Raw genomic sequence first — 22,571 nt, forward strand, 5'->3', positions numbered from 1 at the left:
AGTATTTTTAAGTGTTTCGTTCTTTGATTTTTGGGGATATAGTGTCACAACAGTTTTGAAGAAAGACAGGCATTGCTTAATTCGATTAAGACGACCGTTAGCAATAGAACAAGTTTCAAAATGGCGTCGCTAGTGTGCATGAAAAAGTCGCTCGTGGTAGAAAGCGGCAATTCTTTCAAAGTGTACGACCGGTATGGTAAACACGATGTTGTCTATTCTCACAGTATCGTCTGCAGGGCCAAAAATGAGAAGGAGAAGACCGAGGGTTCAAAGACTTCGGAGGAGAAGGATGACGAAAAAGTTAAGGGGGAGGGGGGCGGTGAGGGCCCAGGTTCTGACAAGATCCTTGCACGTGCATGTTCAGTACCCGGTGAGTAAAAACACTCTGACAGCTTATACAGGTAACTTTTATTTGGTAATCATCAACCACAAAAATATTGTTGTCTCTAGATGAGACGTGTGTCATCAAATTTTCTTGACTGTTGTTGTCTCTGGTCTTGTGGCGCGGCTAAGGTTTCAGTTGCATTTTTTTGGAATCTAAAGAATCACCAGCAGGTCCTAAAGTTGTGCCCTTTGGAAAGGTAATTTATGCTGCTTGTACCTAGCCTAGTATACAAAACTGAGCTATTACATACGGGCGGTTATGCAGAAAAAAAATCTTTCCAAAGCAAAACTGACATGTTTTCTCTTTTCACAGATGGGTACTTTGCAGTGGCCACAGACAATAAGGAACTGATTTTGTGGAAGACCACACCTACTTGGAAACATATTAGCACCAGGACTGTTGCTCGCCGCTGTACCGCTCTGGTCTTTACCTTCAAGGGAGATGCCATTCTCGCTGCCGACAAATCCGGCGACGTCTACAGCTTCTCAGTGTCGGATCCCGAAGCTCCCGGTACGCTACTTCTTGGCCACCTGTCGATGCTGCTCGACATTGCAATCAAAGATGACGACAGTTTCCTCATCACGTGTGACAGAGATGAGAAGATTCGCATCAGCCACTATCCCAACACACACAGCATCTACGGTTATTGTCTTGGTCACACAGAGTACATCACTGCGCTGTGTCTCTCCCCCTACCCTGACGGGGTACTCCTCTCAGGGGGTGGGGATGGTACAGTCCGAGTATGGGACTGGCTGAGAGGCAAAGAGCTACATGTAGAACACCTGGCAAAGTTCTGTGGGGAACTGAAGGACAACAAACCCCCGGTGGTGTCCAAACTGGTCTGTAACTGGGTAGGGAAACTGGTAGCTGTTGTGGTGGAGGGGCTGGATAGTGTTATCCTGTTCAAGCTTCACACAGAAGTAGCACCACGTTTGGATGCACAGCTGATTGAGTCCAATCCTCTCCCCTGTAAGGGTAAGGTGTGGGACGTCGCCTTTGACTGTAACGGTTACCTGTGGGTGGCGCAAGCTGTGAAAGATAACACGGTACAGGTGTACAAATACATGCCTTCATGTCGACCACTCATGTGCGTGAGCTCACAGGAACATTTTGTAGACATCACCACAGCTATCAACTCAGACTGGGACTTCTTCCAGAGCTCCCTTGGTGAGGATACCATGTACAGTGGCTTGTACAAGAAGCACTTTGACAACCTGACCCCATACTTTGAGAGGAAGGAAGAGAGGATGAAGGGAAAGAAGAGAAAGGAGGACAAGAAGGGTGATGAAGAAGGGAGCAAGAAAGTCAGAAGTGAAGAAGTGGTTTAGGAACTGCATGTTAATTACAGCCTTGCTAGAGTAGTACTAAAAGGGACAGAAGATAACCTTGTGATTTTTGTTGAAAGAGAAATAGTATTTATATTGATTGCTACAAGTTACTTATGTTCCACAAGATTTGTTTGCAACAATGTTACATAACTCACAAGGACATATGTTTTAATGTTTAGTGATATTGTCTCGCTCTGCATTGTATTGATACATACACAAGAACACAGATGAAATAACATGAAAATTTTATGACTTTATTTGAGAAGTTTTCAATTCATAATTACTTGTTTGAACATGACAGCATAATTCCATAGAATTATAAAAGTCGTCCATTGTTATTGTTTTATTCTTACAATTCTTGTATCGATATCACAAAAATAATGTGATGTTACTCCTTACTTTGACTAACTCTCATACTACAAATTACTTTGAATCATTTTCTCATATACATGTATAACATTTAAATATGTACATCAACTTGACCAAAATGAAATAAATGTTGCTTCATCAGCATCTAATCTACAACAAGATGTGTTTAACTGCTTTTTGAAAATAGAAACAGTTAAAGACTTCCAACACACACGTACAAAAACAATATTTTGATCAGTGCCAAATCTACTTAGATTTGGGAAGTGACTAACTCTGTGCATAGTTTGAACAGACCCCTGTAGTATAATCTATGTCATACCTGTGATGCGAAAACGTTCGATACGGGTGTTCCGGACTGGGCCATAACTTCCGTATCGCACAGGTTCGAAAGGCGTATCACATGGGCTCCATTCGAATAAATCGAATTGTTTCGAGCGGGCCGAATGCAGCGCCATCGAAAGTTTGAATACCTGAGACGTTGGAGCATTACTGTTGCAACACTTTTTGTTCGAGGGCACCAAATTTGGGTGATATGGAATACACCGTGTTGTATTCTATATGTACATTGTATTGAAAATGGGTCATTTATTTCAAGAGTTGTATCTGAGAAGTGCTGCACAACAAGAAAAAACAACTGCTTTGATGTTAAGATAAGCCATCATCTCTGAAAAGACAGCAGGCCTGCTTCCACTAGTTTCCTGATTTTCTTCTGCATGTCTGGACTAGCAGACTGGGCATGCCTGAGAACAAGAAAAAACAAACATTTCAGAGTTAAAGAATGCCCGTGTGCACCAACTTAGTATAGCTGCCATTGGGGGTGGGTACTGGGGTACAGAAATCCTAGAAGAAAGAACACACCAGCAAAAACAATAAGTTTTCTCCTTTGGGAAAATGTAAGTTGTAGACTACCTTTGTGCAGATTGAGGATCTGTTTTCAGCATCTGCAGCAGATTCTGTACATCCTTATCTAACAGAACCTGCTGCATCTCAGGGTTGGACAGGATCTCCCTCATCTTAGCCTCATCCTCTGCTGTGGGCTGGTGAGGATCTGTGCTCTGCAGGACCCTCATGTCCGCACCTGCAGGGGTGGGGGTAGTCTGGACCGGTGGTGGGGCAACACTATCCTGTTGGTCTGCTATCTTTGTGAAGTGATCACCTGTAATACAGAAGATATCTGGTTAGCTATTATATATCTTGCCAAACCATTACTTTTATTTTGCTTTTAGCTAAGTAACATGGTGTAACCATTGCATGCAATTTGTAATCTAGAGATTGTAGTTATTCAAATTGCTACAGAGAGCAAATGTACATGTACAGTCAAACCTGCCAAAGAGGCCACTTGCAGCCTTAAAACCTGGTCAACGTGTTTGGAAAGGTTGTCACTATTATAGATAGGATTATTAATGCTTGATTTCAAACATTCCACCAAAAAGTGGTCACATTTTTAATACATAATATTACATAAAACAATTACCGATGATCCTTAAATGCTCAAAAGAAGATCTCACCTAAAATGGAGCAGAATTCCGTGAAGAACTTCTGGACCTCTGGGTTGTCCCCATATTCCTGCATGGCAAGTGCAGGGTTTCTCTGGAACTTGGCTAGAGCTTGTTGGAACCTGGGGTCCTCCATCTTGGATGTTAAGGATGAACTGGACTGAATCTTCTTCAGCAAGTCTTCTGTGACCCAATCTATCAAAGCATCATAGAGTACAAAATTCAGTGTTATGCAATCTTTCTTTGGTCAACCTTGAAGGGTAATGTTTAAGGTAAAACATAATTTTCAAAAGCTGATATAGTGCAAGGCAACTTTGCTATGACTCACATTTAAAGCCAGTTGCACTGGGTAACACCTACTCTTCAAGACAAATCTAGTATTTCCCTATGTGCTATGATACATTTTCTGCTCAATCCTTTTTCTTTGGAAACAGAGACAATTTTAGCAAAGAAAAATACAAATAAAGAATCTAAGAATAACTTTTCTAGCAAAGCCAAGAAAAATGACAATGTGAATGACAAAAAAATGGTAGGTTATATGGTAAAAGGATTTAGTATGGAACTATGGATCATTATTGCAATAATATCAGGCATCTACAAGTAATTTATAACAAAAACATTGCCCTGTAGCTATTTGTTTACCTGTGTTTTTCTGAAGTTGTTCTGATGCAGACTTCATAGCAGCCTGCACCTCTGGAAGCTCCAACCCTGTACCCTGTGGCTCCTTGGGCTTTATAACAGGAATGCTTTCTACATGTCCTGTTTCAGTCTTTTTCTCTGCAGGTTTACTGACAGGTTTCTTCTTAGGCTTTGCTCCTGACCCAAACAGAAACCCTTTCTTCATTCCACCAAACGTCTCTTTCTTGCTTACTGAATCCGATGATGTACTGCTGGACTGCAAGAAGAACAAATTAAACTCAGACTTCTTCCAGATGAAAAATGTAAACAGACTTAAAAATAATCAACATGTTATGTAATTTCACTGTGCAATGCTGCTTGTTTCTTAGACCCTGTGTATCAATAATGAGACGACAATTTCAAGAACAATACTCAATTATTCAATAGATTTATTTATTTTAATCTAACTTCATAGTAGTAGTGGTTTTCGTTTCCTGTCAGAACAATATTGTAACATTAGTACATGATTTCATGGTGGATAGGCACCATGAAAAAAACTCTAAATTTGTGGGCCAAACAGTACCAAAGATGATGGTGATAAAATATTTCAGGATCTACATTCTATACTTACAACTTGGCTGTCTCCTTTGCCAATGCTGCCATCTTGACCTGAGGTGACCTTGCTGGAAGGTGGGCTGGATGTTGTGGGAAGGTTTTTTCCTTCACCAGATCCTGCTTCAGTAAAACTAGATACTTTTGAATCACTCACAGTTTTCCTCTTCCCTTTGAACTCACTTATAGTGTTGATTCTCTCCACTAACTCTGACATATCTTCAAGTGGGGGAATATCTGTGAAAAAAATGTAACGAAATTGTTTACGATGCATTTGTGAATTTTAGTCTGCTTGATGCTGACTCTCTCATCATATCAATCTACTTTTGAAAGGCATTTTTATTCTTTTAACTGCTCCATTTTACCATCATGACAAATTTGGTCACTTGGAAACAGGTGTCATCAAAACAGCTAGCTGAATTTCCAAGCCTGAAACTATGGTAGTTTCTCGCCAATTCTGATACTCTAAAGAGATTAAACGTAACACTACACATGTGAGAATTTAGAATCTTTAGAAGCTGGTCATATGTCTTTATCTATTATCCACAATATGCAATGGAAAGGCCAGAACATGCTTATAAACTTATAAAAAGTTTAAATTTTACCATCATCGTCCGCCATTTTGACCGCATTGCCTTATGGGATATCCTTCTTGACACTTCACTACATCACTTGACCAAGTGTGAAATCTTGCTGCCGAGACAAAATAGTTCTCTTTTTGAAAGGTTTTATAATACGGTTCTTTATATATCACCAATAATGTATTTTCAGATTCATTAACTGATATAAAACGGCGATGTACTCAACGTCTTTTAGTGTAAAGGGATCACCAGATTACGATTGTTATGAAACTATGCGAAGGGATATGACATTTTTTATCAGTGTGTGACGTCGTTGTTATATATCGTGGTGCGAAGGTGACCATTTTCTGCAGCTGCTGTGGTTTTAAGAAGAAACATGTCTCTTTTGAGACATTTGGGGAAGTCTCTGCGCCCCATGGTGGGTGCGAGAGCCGCAGCGGTACCGACGGCGGGTTATCACGAGAATGTAAGTGTTGTCAGGCGGTTTTACGGGCCGAAATGGCAGTGGGAATCGGGCAAGCCTTCCGCGATTTTTAGGGGAGGGGGGCATCGGAAGGGTTCCATCGAAAGTTTTCTTCTTCCTCTAGCAAAATATGAAATCCATACTTGTAGCTGCTGGTTGAATCGTGCAAGATAGACGATGTAGAGCGGCGTTATGTCACAAGGGGAAGGTTATAAGCATCCACAAGTTGAACTGTTCCTCAGTGAACAACTTATTCACAAGTTACGTCATATATTTCATCATGATAATCTATATTTTGAAACCCTTCATTTTTTTTCATGATAAGTGTTTTAAAACCCTACGAAATTTGTTTAATGAAAGACATGGCCCTTATTTGTCGGAAGGCATAAGATTGTTGAGGTTTGGAAAAGTCCTAAGTTATACACAGTACACAGGTCATCAGGAAAGGTTTATCAGTTTATGCAAAACAATCAATATTTACATAATTCTAAGGTCATTGGGGACATAGCCACCTAACTTATGACATTTTTTGCACTCATAAACTCGAACTATGAGGATCTCAGCCCTCATTCAACAAACCTCTTGTGTACTTGTAAGTTGTAGTTAAATTTTTGTTAAGTCATGCAGTGTTCCAATGCATGGCCCAACCCAACATCTAGCAAAGAAACAGTACAAATGTCCATGTACACAAAGCAGCTACTAGCAGGGTTTGACAATTCCAATAGTCTGATTGTCCCGGCCAAATAAAAGTGCCAATCGGGCAAGCGCATGTCTTATCAGGCAAGTGAGATTTTCTAAGAGTAGGACTAGGAGTGTGCCCGATTGGCATTTCAGAGGCTTTAGTAAAGCCCTTGCCAGTTGCATATGTGCTGAGGCTTTTGTTGTTGTTTTTCTCTGGTTCATTATCAACAAAAGAGGCACAAAAACCTCTGAAATGGTCTTAGTTATCAGACTAATCCAGTAATTATGTTTGTAAACCCGCGAAAAATATGACATTTAAATTTTGGGCAAGTGAAAAGTTGGTTCGGACTAGTAAATTTTTCATGTACTTGCCCGATAGGACAAGTGAATTTTAGAAAACTTTTCCAACCCTGTACTAGCCTACTTCTTATTAAACAAACATTGGTGGGCAACAAATCAAGTTTGGCTAAACTAGGTTACAAAAGCATAGATACTGTAGCATCATGCCATCTAATTCCATGAAGTATGGCATAATAATAATAATAATCTTTATTGCATATTCATTCCCGATGGCTAAATGCACAAAAGGACCACAAGTGGTCTTATGGATGTAGAGGAAAAGACTTAACTTATACAATGATTTTAAACTAGGCTAAATGGAAGGGAACTATGACATAAATCCTGACTTCCTCCTCCAGGTGATAGATCATTATGAGAACCCCAGAAATGTGGGATCTATGGACAAGAACGACAAGAAAGTGGGGACAGGTCTGGTGGGAGCCCCTGCCTGTGGGGACGTCATGAAGCTACAGGTCAGAACAACAGCATTTGCTTTGATTTTGGATGTTGCTATTTTATATGAATTATACTGTTGATTTTATGTTTCCACCCCCTGGTATATCCTGTATACCGATGGATGCCCTATGTGCTGTGCACGGTTTTAACCAGGATATAGGGCATTCCCTGCAAGAAAATAGCATTGTGTGTGTGTATAGCATTCGAAACCTGGAAGTTAGGAGTGTCGGCCTTGTCTGCGGGTTTTAGGTCTGATGTCAGGGGTCAAACCTATAGCTATTATGAGGATTTTTGATTGGGATGAAAATCAATGAAAATGATTTTGGTATTACTATCAGGTATCAGTGTAGCTCAAACAGGTAAGCTGTTGTTTACTTAAAGAGCTCTGTGCCATAATTACAGGTGACTGTTGAAGTTAAATCTTTTTTTCTTTCTTACACACAGATTGAGGTAGATGATGATGGGAAGATTGTTGATGCCAAGTTCAAGACATTTGGCTGTGGGTCGGCCATCGCTTCCAGCTCACTGGCTACTGAGTGGATCAAGGGCAAGTCGGTAAGTCAGTGTTCTGCTGGATTTTACTGAGTAGAAACTTAGTCTCCAAAATGCTTCAGTTGTGGCTGCATCAAAAGCCCTCTTGAAATGTATTGATGACAGATGTCTCAGAAAAATTAAACAGTACATATTATAACAACTAAGATTTTATCACAGGCCTCCCTGAGTTAGACCCTACTTAGCGTTATATCTCATAAGATATGTTCTTGTTTTAAGGTCGAACTCAGGGGGTTTTGTGGTAAAAATTTCCTTGGGGGCATGTAGTCCATAAGGAGCTAGCCTGGATAGGCCCTGGAAACAGTCTGGCATCCAGGCTAACTAAAATTTAAGTACGATTATCCACCATTTCAGTGTAGTACCTTCAGAAATGCTAGGAAGGAGATGTTTTATTTTGTTTTGGAATGGTAGATTGCATTTTAATTATGGTCACAGTTCAGGGTTGTAAGAAAAAGAGTGTTGAAAGCCAAACACTTGTTGTTCACAGATGGATGAAGCTGCTACCATCAAGAACACAGATATTGCCAAGGAGCTGTGTCTTCCACCTGTCAAGCTGCACTGCTCAAGTAAGTAAAATTATCATCACCATTCATGTATGGATGTACCGGTAATATTGTGCATTATCCAATTGTTCGCAACCCTGCTTGTCAATTAGAATTTTAGGATTATGTATCCCTGTTGTTGCTCATATGACAGGCATAAAACTAGAAAACACAGTCCTCAGGATGGCATTATATACAGAGCGGCTAACAAATCATTGTACATACGGAATAGAGAAGGGCAATTTATCTGGTATATTGAATCAGCATGTGCTGCTTACAGCGTCTATATTTCATGTACTATGACAAATTTGGAAAAAAAAATAGCATTAATACTATAGTTTTATGTTGGCGTTAACTGGACAGAGATACCTGCGTAGCATTCATAGTGCAGTGGTTAGCGACCCGACCAGGAGGTCAGAAGTTCAAATCACAAGATGCACACTTCTGAAATTGGATGTAGGCTTAGAACGGGATGTTAAACCATGAACAGGGTTCATTTTACTTGTTGAAAGAACAAGGGAAATTTCACCAAAGCTGTGAACAAGTATATACTGTGCGTATACTATCTTTCTTGTCATAACCCATAGAAGATAAGCTCTTCGAGTGAGCTGAACCTGTTTGGGGTCACACTTCTCCTAATTCATGTAGTCTGTGCTCTAAAATGTCAAGGGTTTTTTTTTTTTTTTGCTGTCCTTGCAGTGCTCGCTGAAGACGCCATCCGAGCTGCACTGAACGACTACAAACTGAAGAACAAATCAGCAGAAGAGTCAGATGAAAAGGCTGCAGTGCAGGCCTAGAGTCATGTGTACAAAGCTTCTCCACAACAAAGAGAAGAAATACCAAAAAAAGAATAAAAATTCAAAATACAAAAAAAGAAGAAAGACAACAAGAAAAATACTATGTGTAACACCCTCAGCATCGGGAAGCAGGAGTCCTGAGTTCTAACCCCGGCAGGTGTACTGATGGATATGTGTTGGCTTGGTGTCTGCTTTTTAACAGGCTGGTAACTTCAGAGTGATCACTGAAGATGTAGCGCAATGGCAAAGTGCTGTTTAGAGTTGTAATTGTCTCACACGGATTGATGGAATATTCCATGTTGGTTTTGCACTAATTTGCACAGAGCCTGTAGTTCATAGGAAGGAAATCGTAAGACTAACATTTTTTTGGTAAAGCCTAAGGGGCGGAGCCTTCTTAGCTATGAAGGCAGCATTTTGAGTAGCGAATTGGTGTGCAGCCTGGATTGCAAGGGTTTATCGTCTCAAGAATTGTCTGTACCCCCGTAAAACTAAGGAAATAAAAAAAAAAGAACAAAATGTGAAAAAATGCACAGAGCACAATTTATAAGAGATGACATCAGCACACAGTACGTGTAGACATACAGTTGGGTGGAAATGGTGCCTCCTTATTTGCCGTTGTTTTGCTGGTCCGTGGATGGCCAGAGGTACAGTATTAAGAAAGTTACTGTAAAGTGCATGGCTCAGGTGTTTTTGTCAGGGTAAAACTGGTTGTCAAGGGCAACTACAGTACTAACTGTGATTCTGTGTGTAAAATATATTACTGGTGTTCCAAATAACAAAGAGGTAAGATGCCATTGTAATGTGGCAGGATTTAGGAGACAAATACGGATGTGTATACATATTTCAGAGTATGACACAATACCAGTATTGAGTTAGCCACTTTCAAGCTGATCTGCAATGTACCATTACTGATTTCTTGTATGAATGAGCATATGGTATTAAAAAGGTTAAATCGGTTTGGACATAGAATGTCCAAGAAACTAATCGTTTTGCTAAGGACAGAAAGATTTTAGGAGGGAATCGAATAACGCACCAGGGAATTGAGTGAAAATATTGCTCAAAAGATGGTTAAAGTTACACATGGAGACTTGGAATAACACGTGGCCATTTTTGTCATCTTGTCAGATTTTTCCATCACATTTCCTAGAAATCACTGATGGACACTTTCCTGTATATATCTAGAGAACTAGGGAAGACCTTGCAGTAAAGCTGGAGCCAACAAGATGGAACAATGTGTTCTTACATGCTTGGAAGCATAATAAAGTATAGTTTGACTGGGATCATGGTATATGTCTGAGTATCCTTGTGTGTTTCAAATGCAAATAAATCCAGAATACTAAAGAATGTAGAAAGCTACACAAAATCACACAGAATCAACACTTAAAGAAAAAAAACTTAAATGGTGTATTTTGTTTCCTTAACTGTCAACAACGCTGTCTTTAAAGGCATGATTAACTTTAAAGGCAGGCAGTAAGTATGGAAAAGATATGAGTTTTCATAATGTTCTGTCTCAGATAAATTCACACAAAGCCTGTAAGATAAGTCTTATTTACACTTGCAGTAATTAAAAACACTAACTGCAGAATTCTTTTTCATCTTGATACTTAGTATACCATCTGCATTACACTATTGCCACCAGCATGCAGTAACTAACATGGTAAATTTTGGAAACAAGCGTAAAGACATGCTACAATAAGAATGATATGTATGAGGAATATCATTCGTGGGTTAAATTTTAATCGAGTTCCGTGAATTTAATTACATGTACTAGTACAATCGTAGTGATACATTACATCATGTTAAGTGGTACGAGTTCGTGTCCATCGTCGTCTCTCATGCCACCGTCCCCAGCCTGTTCATTGTTCACGGGTTTCCCCAAGGCGGCTCGCAGACGTCTCCAGAACAGCGGCCTGCCCCGTGCGTCCCCCGGCCACTCCAGGTACGTGTCCCGGTCCATCACGGCCTCCAAGTGTTTGTACTTCTTCAGCAGCGGTCGCGGAATCTTCTCCAAGAAGACGAGGATCAGCCGACAACTGCCGCCCTTGCCAAACAAGTTGTCCGGAGTCTGAGCCAGCTGCAGCTCGAACTCACACCAGCCGCTCCGCAGGAAGCTCCTGGTCAACACGCAGATGGTTTTCCGGCTGGTTTCGATTGCTTTGACGATGTTGTTTACAATGGGGGCACCGGGTAAGAAGTTTCTCTGGTGGATACAGAGTTTGTATCTGGGTTGGTCTTCGACATCTTCTAAGTTGTGGCAGAGTTCGTGCACCACCCACCTAATGTCCTCGCTGTTGTGTGCTACGAAAGCATCGTACACAAACCTACGGCCTCTCATTGGTTCTTCATCGTTCTCATTTCTACGTCTTAGCAAGAACATCAAGTACTTAATCTTCCAATGGTAATGACTGACCAGGATTACTGCAAACATGTAGAACAGAACTGCTGAAGAGGATAATACACAGGCTAGTAGCGGGTCAGGCCTGAATTCTGTATCAGTATCTACTGGTGACGTACAGTTGATGTGAAAGTTTGACAAATATGTTTCGGCATATTCGGGCGGCGCATTACATTTGTACGACTCCAGATTTGTTGACAAATCTAGTTTGCTAGGATTCTCCCTCGCCCATTCCACAAACCAAAGAAGCCTACAGTCACAGAAGAAGGGGTTATCATCTAACGAAACACGAGTAGCACGTCGAACGACTCTCCCAAATGTCTCCTCTTCGAAGAGACTGATTTTGTTTCTGAACAAAGCAAATATCTCTATGTTAGGCAGACCGTCAAATGCATGCCTTTCTACTTTGATAATTCTGTTATGACTGAGGGCTAATGTAGTTAAACTATCCAGGCCAACAAAAGCATATGGCGGAATTGCGCTAAGTGAGGAACCAATTTGAAGCCTTGGCAAACGTCGTAAACCGTAGAAACCATACGGTTCAATTTTTGTCATATCGTTTGAACTGAGATACAACTCTGTCACATTTTCGAGGCCTTGAAACATCTTACTCGTTACAGTAGTGATGCTGTTACCGCTTAGATCAAGTTCCTCCAATTTTCCTAGACCTTGGAATGCACCAGGTTCAATATTGCTGACATCGTTGCTTTCCAGAGACAAGTAGACTAAATTTGCCAGACTTGAGAATTCATTTGCCTTAAGCTCTGTAATCCTATTCCTTCTAAAAGTGAGATATCTAAGATTTGGCCCTACAACGTTTCTGACAGTGACGAGGGAATTGTAGTTAAGGTAGAGATGGGTGAGAGACCTTAGGCGTATAAAAGTTGTATTATCGATATGAATTATACCGTTACTGGTTAGATATAACCATTGGAGATTTAGGAGACTGTTGAAAGGCCTAGCCGAAATGGTCTGTAACTTATTTAAGGTCAAATCTAGGTATGTAAGAGAGCGTAGAGGGTCGAAAACGTGGGCCGGCAAAGTTTCGATATTGTTGAATTGCAACTCAAGTCTTTCTAATCTCCCCAATCCTTTAAACGCACTGCCATCAATTATATCAATGTTATTCCATCCCAGGTTCAGTTTAGTAAGGTTTCTTGAATGTTGTAGGAATTGTGCCCTCACAGTACTCACGTTTGGACCACTACTAGGTTCTTCTAATTGGTAAAACCCTGGCCCGTGAATGTCCAGTTCCTCTAAATCTGGCAGTCGTCCAAAAGTTGTATTATCTATGGCAAAGGCCCCACGAACTGTTGTTCCCCATTCTAGCTTTTGTATCTGTGTATGCTGTAGTTCTGTTAATATCGTTTGCGACCGTAAAGGTTGACTTGATTTGAGACTCAGTGTTTTCAAATGCCGTAGCCGTAACAGAATTCCCTTTTCAAATGTAGAAATCGTGTTGTGATTTAAAAGTAAGTCATGGATCGGTAAGTCCAAAATGGGAACCACGTGTTGAAAGCAGAACTGTTCTATGTTGTTGCGTGACATGTCGATTCGATTGAGGGATGTCAGGTTTCTAAAGGACTGTGCAAACTTAGGAATGGAGAGGAGGTTTCGTCTAACATTCAGTGTTCGTAGTCTTGTCAGTCTTGACCAGAGTTCCTCCTTTTCTAACAAATCATCACGAAGCCAATTACCGGATAAATCCAGAAACTCTATTTCCGACTGTGGATGAAAAAGCCTATCGGGTAGATCTTCAGTTCGTAACTTATTGTGCGACATGTCAAGCACTTGTAGTCTTTGCAGCCCACATAACGCACACCCTTCGAAACCAATATTACTGGACCATCCAACATTAGAGCTAAGGTTCAAGAAGGTCAGGTTGTACATACCCATGAACGACCACCTGTTTAAGTGCTGCAGACGATTGTTCGAAAGGATAAGAGTTTGTAGCGACGGAAGAGACGAGGTAATGTTGGACCACTGAGAGTCTCCTAGGTTATTTCTTGATAGGTTCAGAGTCCGCAAATGTTTCATCGACGCGAATGTCCCGTTTTCTACATACCGAATACCGGTCCGACTCAAATCCAAGTACTGCAAGCGCTTCAGACTCCCGAAAGACTCTTTGTGGAATTCTTTTATCCAGTTGTCCTGTAGATCCAATCGCAGAATGGACGCAGGCAGGTCTGGTGGGACATATTTGAGGTTGGCATCTACGCATGTCACTTCCGTTGTACTCCATACCTGACATCCGTGTGGGTTGTCTGCTTTCGCGACAGGCATTCCCAACAGAGACCACGCAGACAGACTGAGAATGACCACAGCCCACATCTTTCTAGCAAAATTTGGAAAGAAACGTCGTTGATAAAAGATTGTGTAGGATCACTGAGATGACAAGCTGATTTAGTCCTTGCTCGAGAGTCAAACACTGCAAGCAACGCGGGCGTCCTATACACACGTTGGCGGCTGGCCAGAATTTAGTCTTGCTGTCAGTTTGACGAAACAGGCAACGATCTTCACCAAGCCACAACTGTGCTGCTTTGTAATGTTTCAATCAGACTCGAGCTGGTGATCAGACGTACAGACCCACTAGAGCCGTCGGTCACAAAGAGAGACGAGAGAAATGTTTTTAAACCTCTCCTTAGAGGACTCTCAGTCGTTCTGTTAAGCCTTCGAAACTGAAACCAGAACATGACCCCCCGTGTGCACATAATGTTACGTGATTTGAATAGTTTGTTTTGTCGTGTTGAATGGGCTAGTTCTGGTCGTATGACATTGGGGAGGAAGTTCTGCATGCCTCCCACTGTTGTCGAATTTTGACACGGGAACAACATATCTATTATGCTAATTACCCTTTCAACAATTTACAAAGCAGACGCATGTACTGATGATAATCTAATGGTATTTATTCGTAGCCAGCTGGAGTCCGGCCTTGTTAGCCTTGGTCTGCTCCCGACGGTGACGATATCCCGCCGTTGTTTTCTTCAGTTCGCCGTGTTAGCGGGATAGTGACTGTCGGGAGCGGACCAAAGCTAACAAGGCTGGACTCCAGGCTAACTTGTTCGGGCAACATGTAGTATAGTATGCTCGAAAGCGCCCGGCCAAAAGCAAAACTCTTTATGCAAGGAATGAATAAATGGTTTATTACGTAGTTGAGCGACATGCAGCAACAAGTATACAATGGCAGCCCACTTCGGTTGAATTGCAGTATGCTTTGCCATTTCAAATGAACAGCAATAATCATACATACCTAACTTAAACATGACAAAGCTTACAATATTTACTTACAAAATACCTCTGTTTACATCCAGAAGCCTATTGACGACGCTAGCACTTTGAGTTGTTGAGTATATCGATAAGGTAAGGTCCCAAATATGCAAAACACATTAAACAAATGAGACGTGCTGTCTCCGAAAGCCTGTATCAATTGTATTCTTTACACCATTGTCGTAGAAACTCAGATAAACCAAAAACGTAGGAAAGCTATACCGTTGACGTACTATATGTAATTAATTACTTCATCGAATCAAAATTTCATCACATCTAACGTTACAAAGTTCACAGTTTCATCATTCCTCGTTTATTGCAACAACGTTAACGTACCATATACTGTAAATGCAGAAATGTTCGCGGTGGATTAATGTTCGCGGTGACCGTTTCACCGCGAACGTAAAACCACCGCGAACATTTTTCTATTAAAGTATTAGACTGCAGTCTATGGTGTTACCGCGAAATTAAATCCACCGCGAAAATTCCTTTTTCCCGCTACCGCGAAATTAAATCCCCGCGAACTTAAATGCATTTACAGTATTTCTGAACGACTAAGAAAGCTTAGAAAAATTCCTATGTGTGCATAATGCTTCATTTCATGATCACAATCGTGGGGATACGTTACATCCTGTTCAGTGGTACAAGTTCGTGTCCATCATCGTCTATCATTCCACCGTCTCCAGCCTGTCCGTCGTTCACGGGTTTCCCCAAGGCGGCTCGCAGACGTCTCCAGAACAGCGGCCTGCCCCGTGCGTCCCCCGGCCACTCCAGGTACGTGTCCCGGTCCATCACGGCCTCCAAGTGTTTGTACTTCTTCAGCAGCGGGCGCGGAATCTTCTCCAAGAAGACGAGGATCAGCCGACAACTGCCGCCCTTGCCAAACAAGTTGTCCGGAGTCTGAGCCAGCTGCAGCTCGAACTCACACCAGCCGCTCCGCAGGAAGCTCCTGGTCAACACGCAGATGGTTTTCCGGCTGGTTTCGATTGCTTTGACGATGTTGTTTACAATGGGGGCACCGGGTAGGAAGTTTCTCTGGTGGATACAGAGTTTGTATCTGGGTTGGTCTTGGACATCTTCTAAGTTGTGGCAGAGTTCGTGCACCACCCACCTAATGTCCTCGCTGTTATGTGCTACGAAGGCATCGTACACAAACCTACGGCCTCTCATTGGTTCATCGTCGTCCTCATTTCTACGCCTTAGCAAAAACATTAGGTACTTAATCTTCCAATGGTAATAGCTGATAAGGAACACTGCAAACATGTAGAACACAATTGCTGATGAAGATAGTGCACAGGCTAGTGGCAGGTTAGGCTGAAATTCGTTATCTATAGGTGACGTACAGTTAATGTAAAAGTCTACTAATCTTGTGTCCGCGTATTCTGGTGGCCCGGCACACTTGTACCAGTGCAAGTAAAAAGAATATATCTTATCTGGATTGTTCCTCGCCCATTCCACAAACCAGAGAAGCTTACAATCACAGTAGAACGGATTCTGTTCAAATTGAATTTGAGAAGCTTGCCGAACGACACGACCGAAAGTCTCCTCTTCGAAGACGGTGATTTTATTCTTAACCAAAAGAAGTATCTTCAACTTATGCAGACCATCAAAAGTATGCTTATTCACTCTAGCAATTTGGTTAAAACTGAGGTCTAAGAAAACTAAACTATCCATGCCAGTAAAGGCATACGAATCTACGGTTCTTAATGTGCGTGTAATAGAAAGGTTTTCCAACCGTCGCAAACCGTAAAAACCATACGGTTCAATTTCCAGAACGTCGTTCAAACTAAGATCTAACACTGTCACATTTTCAAGGCCTTCAAACATCCTACTCGTGATAGTGGCAATTCTGTTCAAACACAAATCAAGTTTCTTTAGTTTTCCTAGACCTTGGAATGCATGAGGTTCAATCGTCTTGATAACGTTACCTACTACGGATAAATAGACTAAATTCTGAAGACCGCAGAATTCGTGTGCGTTTAGAACTGTGATTTCATTTCTCGCCAGGTTAACAGCCTTGACTGTCGGTCCTACAACATTTCTAGCTGTGGTAAGGAGATTGTACGATAGGTCGAGATGGGTCAGAAAATTGAGCCCTAAGAAAGTTGTGTTATCAATTTGGACGATGCCGTTACCACGGATGAATAGCTTTTTAAGATGTAGAAGACCTTTGAAAAGAGTAGGAGAAATTGTGTCCAAATTATTTGAACTCAAATCCAGATAAGTAAGGAAGAGCAGGGGGTCAAAAACATGGTCTGGTAAAGTCTGGATATAGTTTCTGCGTAACCGAAGCTTGTCTAGGCTCTCCAGGCCTGTAAATGCATACTCATCAATGATACTGATATTATTCCATCCCAAGTCTAATTTAGTAAGATTTCCCGAATGTATTAGGATGTTTGCCTTTAACACACTCAAGCCTGGTCCTTTAATAGTCAGCTCCTCTAAACCTGGCAGTCGTCCAAAAGTTGTGTTATCTATGGCAAAGTTGCCTGGAGCTGTTCCCAATTCTAGCTTTTGTATTTTTGTATGTTGCAATTCTGGTAATATCTTTTGCAATTGTGAAGGAGAAATAGGCGTTTGTTCCAGATCTAGTTTTCTTAAATGACGAAGCCGCAATAGGATGCCTACTTCAAAAATAGAAATCGGATTGTAACTCAAAATCAAGTCATGGATTGGTGCGTTCAATAGAGGAGCTAAGTTTTGAAAGCGGAACTGTTGTATTTTGTTACCGGACATGGTGATGGTGTTCAGGGATGTCAGATTTCTAAAGGACTGTGCAAATTTTGGAATGGAGAGGTAGTTTCGCCTTACAAGTAGTGTTCGTAGTCTCGATAGTCCTAACCACAGTTCCTCCTTTTCTAACACATCATCAGTAAGCCTATTGTTTGACAGGTCCAATAACTCTAGTTCTGATTGAGGGTGGAAGAGTCGGTTGGGGAGGGTACTTATCTCGTTACTGGTCATGTCGAGCCTTTTCAGTCTTTGTTGTCCACAAAACGCACACTCTCCAACAATGATGGCATTGGAGCTAAGGTCCAAGAAGGTCAAGTTGTGTAGGCCCTTGAACGACCACCTGCTTAAGTGCTGCAGACGGTTGTTCGAAAGGATGAGGGTTCGTAGGGAGGGAAGAGACGAGGTTATGTTGGACCACTGGGAGTCTCCAAGGTCATTTCTTGATAAGTTCAGAGTCCGCAAATTTGTCATACCGGCAAATGTTCCGTTTTCTACATACTCAAAACGGGTCCAAGTCAAATCCAAGTACTCCAAGTGCTTAAGAGTATTGAAAGGTTGCCTGTAGAGTTCCTTTATCCGGTTGCCCTGTAGATCCAATCGTAGAATGGACTCAGGCAGGTCTGGCGGTACAACAGTGAGCTGGAACGTATCAACGCAAGTAACCTCCGCTGGACTCCATACCTGACATCCGTGGGGGTTGTCTGCATTCCCAACGGGCATTCCCAACAGAAACCACACAGACAAACTGAGGAACGCCACATTCAGCATCTTTCCAGCAATATCTAGAGTCGCCGCCGTCCGAAAACTGTCACGAACAGTTTAAGATGTCAAGCTGCTGGTTATACGAACGTCCTGTACCGTCTGCAGAATTAGTCCAGTTGATGGCCGCCTGATCCAATAGAAAACGCTTTCCAACACGCTACAGTTGTACAGCGTCAATCTCGATCTAGTGATGAAATCAAAAGTCTCACTAAAGAAGTAGTATAGGTCACAATGAGAGACGGGAGAAATATTTTGGAAGCATCCACCCACGGCTATGCTCTAGGTCGCTGTGTAATCCCCTCGTAAGCTAAGCCATTGCATGGCACCAGATAAGGGTGCATACCGCATTGGTGTGCTTTGATTAATTTCATGTTAAGTGGATTTATCCTAGTCATATGATTGTAAAGAGGAAGTCCTGCATGCCTCTGACCGTTGCGAATTACTATAAAAGGAGCACATCTATGATTTTAAATATACTATTCCTCTTTCACCAATCCATAAAGCGGGAGTATTGAAATCCCGATAAGACCTTGAACGTGGTGCTGAAATTCTCCCGAAAATTCTACCTCCCCCTGCATTACACAGACCTAAAAGATAAATCTTCAAAGTATAATCATTACTATTGTAGTCATTCATAAACTGTAATGACTGCAAGCTCAAAGTAGCCACTCGGTAGAACAATGCTTCTGCTTTGTGCTTTGGCAAAAACGGAACATAACCGATACGACCAAAACATGTTCAAGTGATCAAGCTATTGATAATAGTGAAAGTAAATCAATACTTCCTCTTTAAAGTGATATGACTCATACTACGTATAGCTAGTACTTCCACATTCTTAAAACCAAACAGGCGCCTGTTGGTCTTGCTGATGTCACACTCTGGGTTCAGCTGCTCCGACTGTCAAAGGCCAACTGCAATCAACATATCTCACTTGCTCCTATCATGTGACACGTGGCCGGAAACTTGGATCATTACGAACCATACTGCCTGCGAATTCAGCCGGAAGGAATCCGATACGCTTGTGAAGGCCGGTCGCTCACTGATAGACAGATCCAGTTATTGACTACAGCTAAGATAAGAGTACCTGGATTTCTGTCTCTTCTAGATTCACCATGTCTATTAGGCTCCTGGCCATTTTCTGCCTTTCTGTGTGGTTCCTGTCGGGAGCATTATCTACCAGGAGTGGAGTTAATCCACACGGATGTCAGGTATGGAGTCTAACGGAGGTAACATGCACGCACGCGTTCCTCCACACATATGTCCCACCAGACCTGCCTGCGTCCATTCTGCGACTGGATCTACAGGGAAACGACATAACGCAACTCCTCGTACAGCCTCTAGATGCTCTAAAGAACTTGCAGTACTTGGATTTGAGTTGGAACCGAATAGAGTATATAGAAAACGGAACATTTGCCTCCATGACAAATTTGCGGACTCTGAACTTATCAAGAAATGGTTTAGGAGACTCTCAGTGGTCCAACATAACCTCGTCTCTTCCCTCCCTACAAACTCTCATCCTTTGGGCCAACCGTCTGCATCACATAAACAGGTGGTCATTCAGGGGACTACAAAATCTGACTTTCTTGGACCTTGGCTCAAATGTCATCAATGTTGGAGAGTGTGCGTTTTGTGGACTACAAAAACTACAAAGACTCGAAATATACGGTAACGACTTAATTACCCTTCCCAGTCGACTTTTTCATCCTGAGTCAGAACTACAGGCGCTGGACCTGTCGAACAATTTGCTTTCTGATGATGTTTTAGAGAAGGAGGAACTCTGGTCAGGATTAGTAAAACTACAAGTATTGTATGTACCAGGAAACTACTTCTCCATTCCAAAATTTGCACAGTCCTTTAGGAACCTAACATCCCTTAACACCATTAACATGTCCGGTAACAAAATACAACAGTTCCGCTTTCAAAACGTAGTTCCCTTGTTGAACGCACCAATCCATGTTTTGATTTTTAGTTACAATCCGATTTCCATATTTGAAGAAGGCATTCTGTTTCGGCTCCGATATTTGAACACATTATACCTCTACGATACGTCTATTCCGTCTTCACAATTGCAAAAGATACTACCAGAATTGCAACATACAAAGATACAAAAGCTAGAATTGGGACCAGCTCCAGGCAACTTTGCCATAGATAATACAACTTTTGGACGACTGCCAGCTTTAGAGGAACTGAGTATTTACGGCTCGTACCTGGAGGAGAATAACGTTACTATCAGTGATGAAAATGCATTCATAGGATTAGAGAGATTAGCAAAATTACAGCTGCAACGAAACAGTATCCAGACTTTACCAGACAATGTTTTTGAGCCCCTGGTTGCTCTTACTTATCTGGATTTGGGCTCAAATAATTTGAACATCATTTTACCCACACTTTTCAAAGGGCTCTTAAATCTTCAGTGGCTAGATCTATCTAGTAATAGCATTACTCAAATTAATAATACGACATTCATAGGGCTAAATTTTCTGACCCACCTTGATCTATCCGACAATTGGCTAACCACAGCTACCCTGAATATCGTAGGACAGAGTGTCAAGTCTATTGATTTGAAGGCAAATAACATCGGAGCTCTAAAAGCAAATCAATTCTCAGGTCTTCCGAATTTAGTCTCGTTGTGCCTACAAAGTAACAGGATTATAACCATTGAACCTCGTGCATTCCAAGGTCTAGGAAAATTAGAGGAACTTGATCTGAGTTTCAACAAAATTGCCACTATCACGAGTAGGATGTTTGAAGGCCTTGAAAATGTTACAAACTTAAATCTTGATCTAAACCATGTACTGGAAGAAATCGAACCGCATGGTTTTTATGGTTTATGGCGTTTGAAAAGTCTTAAAATTGTAAAGAATTTGAAAAGAATTTCGTCGTATGCTTTCTCTGGTTTGGATAGTTTAACATTCTTAGACCTCAGTTATAATGAGATTGCCCAAGTGAGAAGGCATGCATTTGACGGTTTACCTAAATTGGACATATTTCTTTTGGTTAAGAACAAAATCGCCGTCTTCGAAGAAGAGACATTTGGGCATGTCGTTCGGCAAGCTTCTCAAATTCAGTTTGAACAGAACCCGTTCTACTGTGATTGTAAGCTTCTCTGGTTTGTGGAGTGGGCGAGGAATAACCCCGATATAGTATATTCCAATAATCGCGATTTGTACAAGTGTACTGGACCCCCAGAATACGCGGATACGATATTAGCAAACTTTTACATCAACTGCACGTCACCTATAGACAACGAATTTCAGCCTAACCTGCCACTAGCCTGTGCATTATCCTCTTCAGCCATTCTGTTCTACATGTTTGCAGTGTTTATTAGCTATTACCATTGGAAGATTAAGTACCTAATGTTCTTGCTAAGACGTAGAAATGAGGACGATGAAGAACCAATGAGAGGCCGGAGGTTTGTGTACGATGCCTTCGTAGCACATAACAGCGAGGACATTAGGTGGGTGGTGCACGAACTCTGCCACAACTTAGAAGATGTCCAAGACCAACCCAGATACAAACTCTGTATCCACCAGAGAAACTTCCTACCCGGTGCCCCCATTGTAAACAACATCGTCAAAGCAATCGAAACCAGCCGGAAAACCATCTGCGTGTTGACCAGGAGCTTCCTGCGGAGCGGCTGGTGTGAGTTCGAGCTGCAGCTGGCTCAGACTCCGGACAACTTGTTTGGCAAGGGCGGCAGTTGTCGGCTGATCCTTGTCTTCTTGGAGAAGATTCCGCGACCGCTGCTGAAGAAGTACAAACACTTGGAGGCCGTGATGGACCGGGACACGTACCTGGAGTGGCCGGGGGACGCACGGGGCAGGCCGCTGTTCTGGAGACGTCTGCGAGCCGCCTTGGGGAAACCCGTGAACAATGAACAGGCTGGAGACCGTGGCATGAGAGACGACGAAAACCACGAACTCGTGCCGTTGTTAAGGGTGTAATATGTTACCAATAGTACGTTGCATGGATAGTATTTGGGAATTTGTGTTCCCTAGAATATTTGCTATCGACAGGAACATCATGTACAAATGTAAATGCGTATACTTAGAGTTTTCATAGACTTTTTGATGCTTTTTAACATTGCATACTACAGTATTTAGCACTGTCATATTCTCATTGCCGATGATCCTTTTTTACTACTTGTCAAATCCAATTATATGATGCGCCCTGTCATATAGAGCAGTGTAAACCG

General features: G+C 41.8%; 6 protein-coding genes across 6 annotated transcripts; 3 read left to right on the forward strand and 3 right to left on the reverse strand.

The window, feature by feature from the left end:
- Positions 1 to 77: 77 nt before the first annotated feature.
- Positions 78 to 2,003, forward strand: LOC118422388 (tRNA (guanine-N(7)-)-methyltransferase non-catalytic subunit wdr4-like). The gene is made up of 2 exons (XM_035829910.1): positions 78 to 370; positions 698 to 2,003. The coding sequence occupies exons 1-2, from the start codon at positions 121 to 123 to the stop codon at positions 1,711 to 1,713; spliced, it is 1,266 nt and encodes a 421-aa protein (XP_035685803.1). The 5' UTR covers positions 78 to 120; the 3' UTR covers positions 1,714 to 2,003.
- Positions 1,954 to 5,560, reverse strand: LOC118422389. The gene is made up of 6 exons (XM_035829911.1): positions 5,414 to 5,560; positions 4,828 to 5,045; positions 4,221 to 4,473; positions 3,591 to 3,773; positions 2,992 to 3,238; positions 1,954 to 2,822 (listed from the first exon to the last, which is right to left on the reverse strand). The coding sequence occupies exons 1-6, from the start codon at positions 5,427 to 5,429 to the stop codon at positions 2,741 to 2,743; spliced, it is 999 nt and encodes a 332-aa protein (XP_035685804.1). The 5' UTR covers positions 5,430 to 5,560; the 3' UTR covers positions 1,954 to 2,740.
- Positions 5,561 to 5,668: 108 nt separating this feature from the next.
- Positions 5,669 to 9,716, forward strand: LOC118422391 (iron-sulfur cluster assembly scaffold protein IscU-like). Its single transcript, XM_035829913.1, has 5 exons — positions 5,669 to 5,855; positions 7,232 to 7,345; positions 7,773 to 7,883; positions 8,368 to 8,446; positions 9,122 to 9,716. The coding sequence occupies exons 1-5, from the start codon at positions 5,766 to 5,768 to the stop codon at positions 9,217 to 9,219; spliced, it is 492 nt and encodes a 163-aa protein (XP_035685806.1). The 5' UTR covers positions 5,669 to 5,765; the 3' UTR covers positions 9,220 to 9,716.
- LOC118422387 (toll-like receptor 4) lies at positions 9,400 to 15,260 on the reverse strand. The gene has a single exon (XM_035829909.1). It carries the CDS (start codon positions 13,943 to 13,945, stop codon positions 11,009 to 11,011), a length of 2,937 nt encoding a protein of 978 aa, XP_035685802.1. The 5' UTR covers positions 13,946 to 15,260; the 3' UTR covers positions 9,400 to 11,008.
- A 166-nt stretch (positions 15,261 to 15,426) lies between these two features.
- On the reverse strand, positions 15,427 to 18,382 carry LOC118422176 (toll-like receptor 4). The gene is made up of 4 exons (XM_035829692.1): positions 17,611 to 18,382; positions 17,169 to 17,241; positions 16,627 to 16,730; positions 15,427 to 16,209 (listed from the first exon to the last, which is right to left on the reverse strand). Exons 1-4 carry the CDS (start codon positions 18,380 to 18,382, stop codon positions 15,506 to 15,508), a joined length of 1,653 nt encoding a protein of 550 aa, XP_035685585.1. The 3' UTR covers positions 15,427 to 15,505.
- A 1,106-nt stretch (positions 18,383 to 19,488) lies between these two features.
- On the forward strand, positions 19,489 to 22,320 carry LOC118422177 (toll-like receptor 13). Its single transcript, XM_035829694.1, has one exon. The coding sequence runs from the start codon at positions 19,489 to 19,491 to the stop codon at positions 22,318 to 22,320; it is 2,832 nt and encodes a 943-aa protein (XP_035685587.1).
- The last annotated feature ends 251 nt before the right edge of the window (positions 22,321 to 22,571 follow it).

Source organism: Branchiostoma floridae, chromosome 9, assembly GCF_000003815.2.
Source record: "Branchiostoma floridae strain S238N-H82 chromosome 9, Bfl_VNyyK, whole genome shotgun sequence".
Lineage (NCBI taxonomy): Eukaryota > Metazoa > Chordata > Leptocardii > Amphioxiformes > Branchiostomatidae > Branchiostoma > Branchiostoma floridae.

Bases quoted from the DNA above. Each gene is read 5' to 3' on its own strand.
- LOC118422177 (XM_035829694.1), top strand. From the start codon at position 19,489: ATGTCTATTAGGCTCCTGGCCATTTTCTGCCTTTCTGTGTGGTTCCTG.
- LOC118422388 (XM_035829910.1), top strand. From the start codon at position 121: ATGGCGTCGCTAGTGTGCATGAAAAAGTCGCTCGTGGTAGAAAGCGGC. The intron at 371-697 runs GTGAGTAAAAAC...CTCTTTTCACAG, and splicing joins ACGTGCATGTTCAGTACCCG to ATGGGTACTTTGCAGTGGCC.
- LOC118422389 (XM_035829911.1), bottom strand. The intron at 3,774-4,220 runs GTAAACAAATAG...ATGCTTTGATAG, and splicing joins ACAACTTCAGAAAAACACAG to ATTGGGTCACAGAAGACTTG. The intron at 2,823-2,991 runs GTAGTCTACAAC...TCTTGTTCTCAG, and splicing joins GATCCTCAATCTGCACAAAG to GCATGCCCAGTCTGCTAGTC.
- LOC118422387 (XM_035829909.1), bottom strand. From the start codon at position 13,945: ATGTGGGCTGTGGTCATTCTCAGTCTGTCTGCGTGGTCTCTGTTGGGA.
- LOC118422391 (XM_035829913.1), top strand. From the start codon at position 5,766: ATGTCTCTTTTGAGACATTTGGGGAAGTCTCTGCGCCCCATGGTGGGT. The intron at 5,856-7,231 runs GTAAGTGTTGTC...TTCCTCCTCCAG, and splicing joins CGGCGGGTTATCACGAGAAT to GTGATAGATCATTATGAGAA. The intron at 8,447-9,121 runs GTAAGTAAAATT...CTGTCCTTGCAG, and splicing joins TGTCAAGCTGCACTGCTCAA to TGCTCGCTGAAGACGCCATC.
- LOC118422176 (XM_035829692.1), bottom strand. From the start codon at position 18,382: ATGCTGAATGTGGCGTTCCTCAGTTTGTCTGTGTGGTTTCTGTTGGGA. The intron at 16,731-17,168 runs GTTACGCAGAAA...GTGTTTGAACAG, and splicing joins GAGAGCCTAGACAAGCTTCG to AATTGCCACTATCACGAGTA. The intron at 16,210-16,626 runs GTTTGCGACGGT...CGTCACCTATAG, and splicing joins TGAACCGTATGGTTTTTACG to ATAACGAATTTCAGCCTAAC.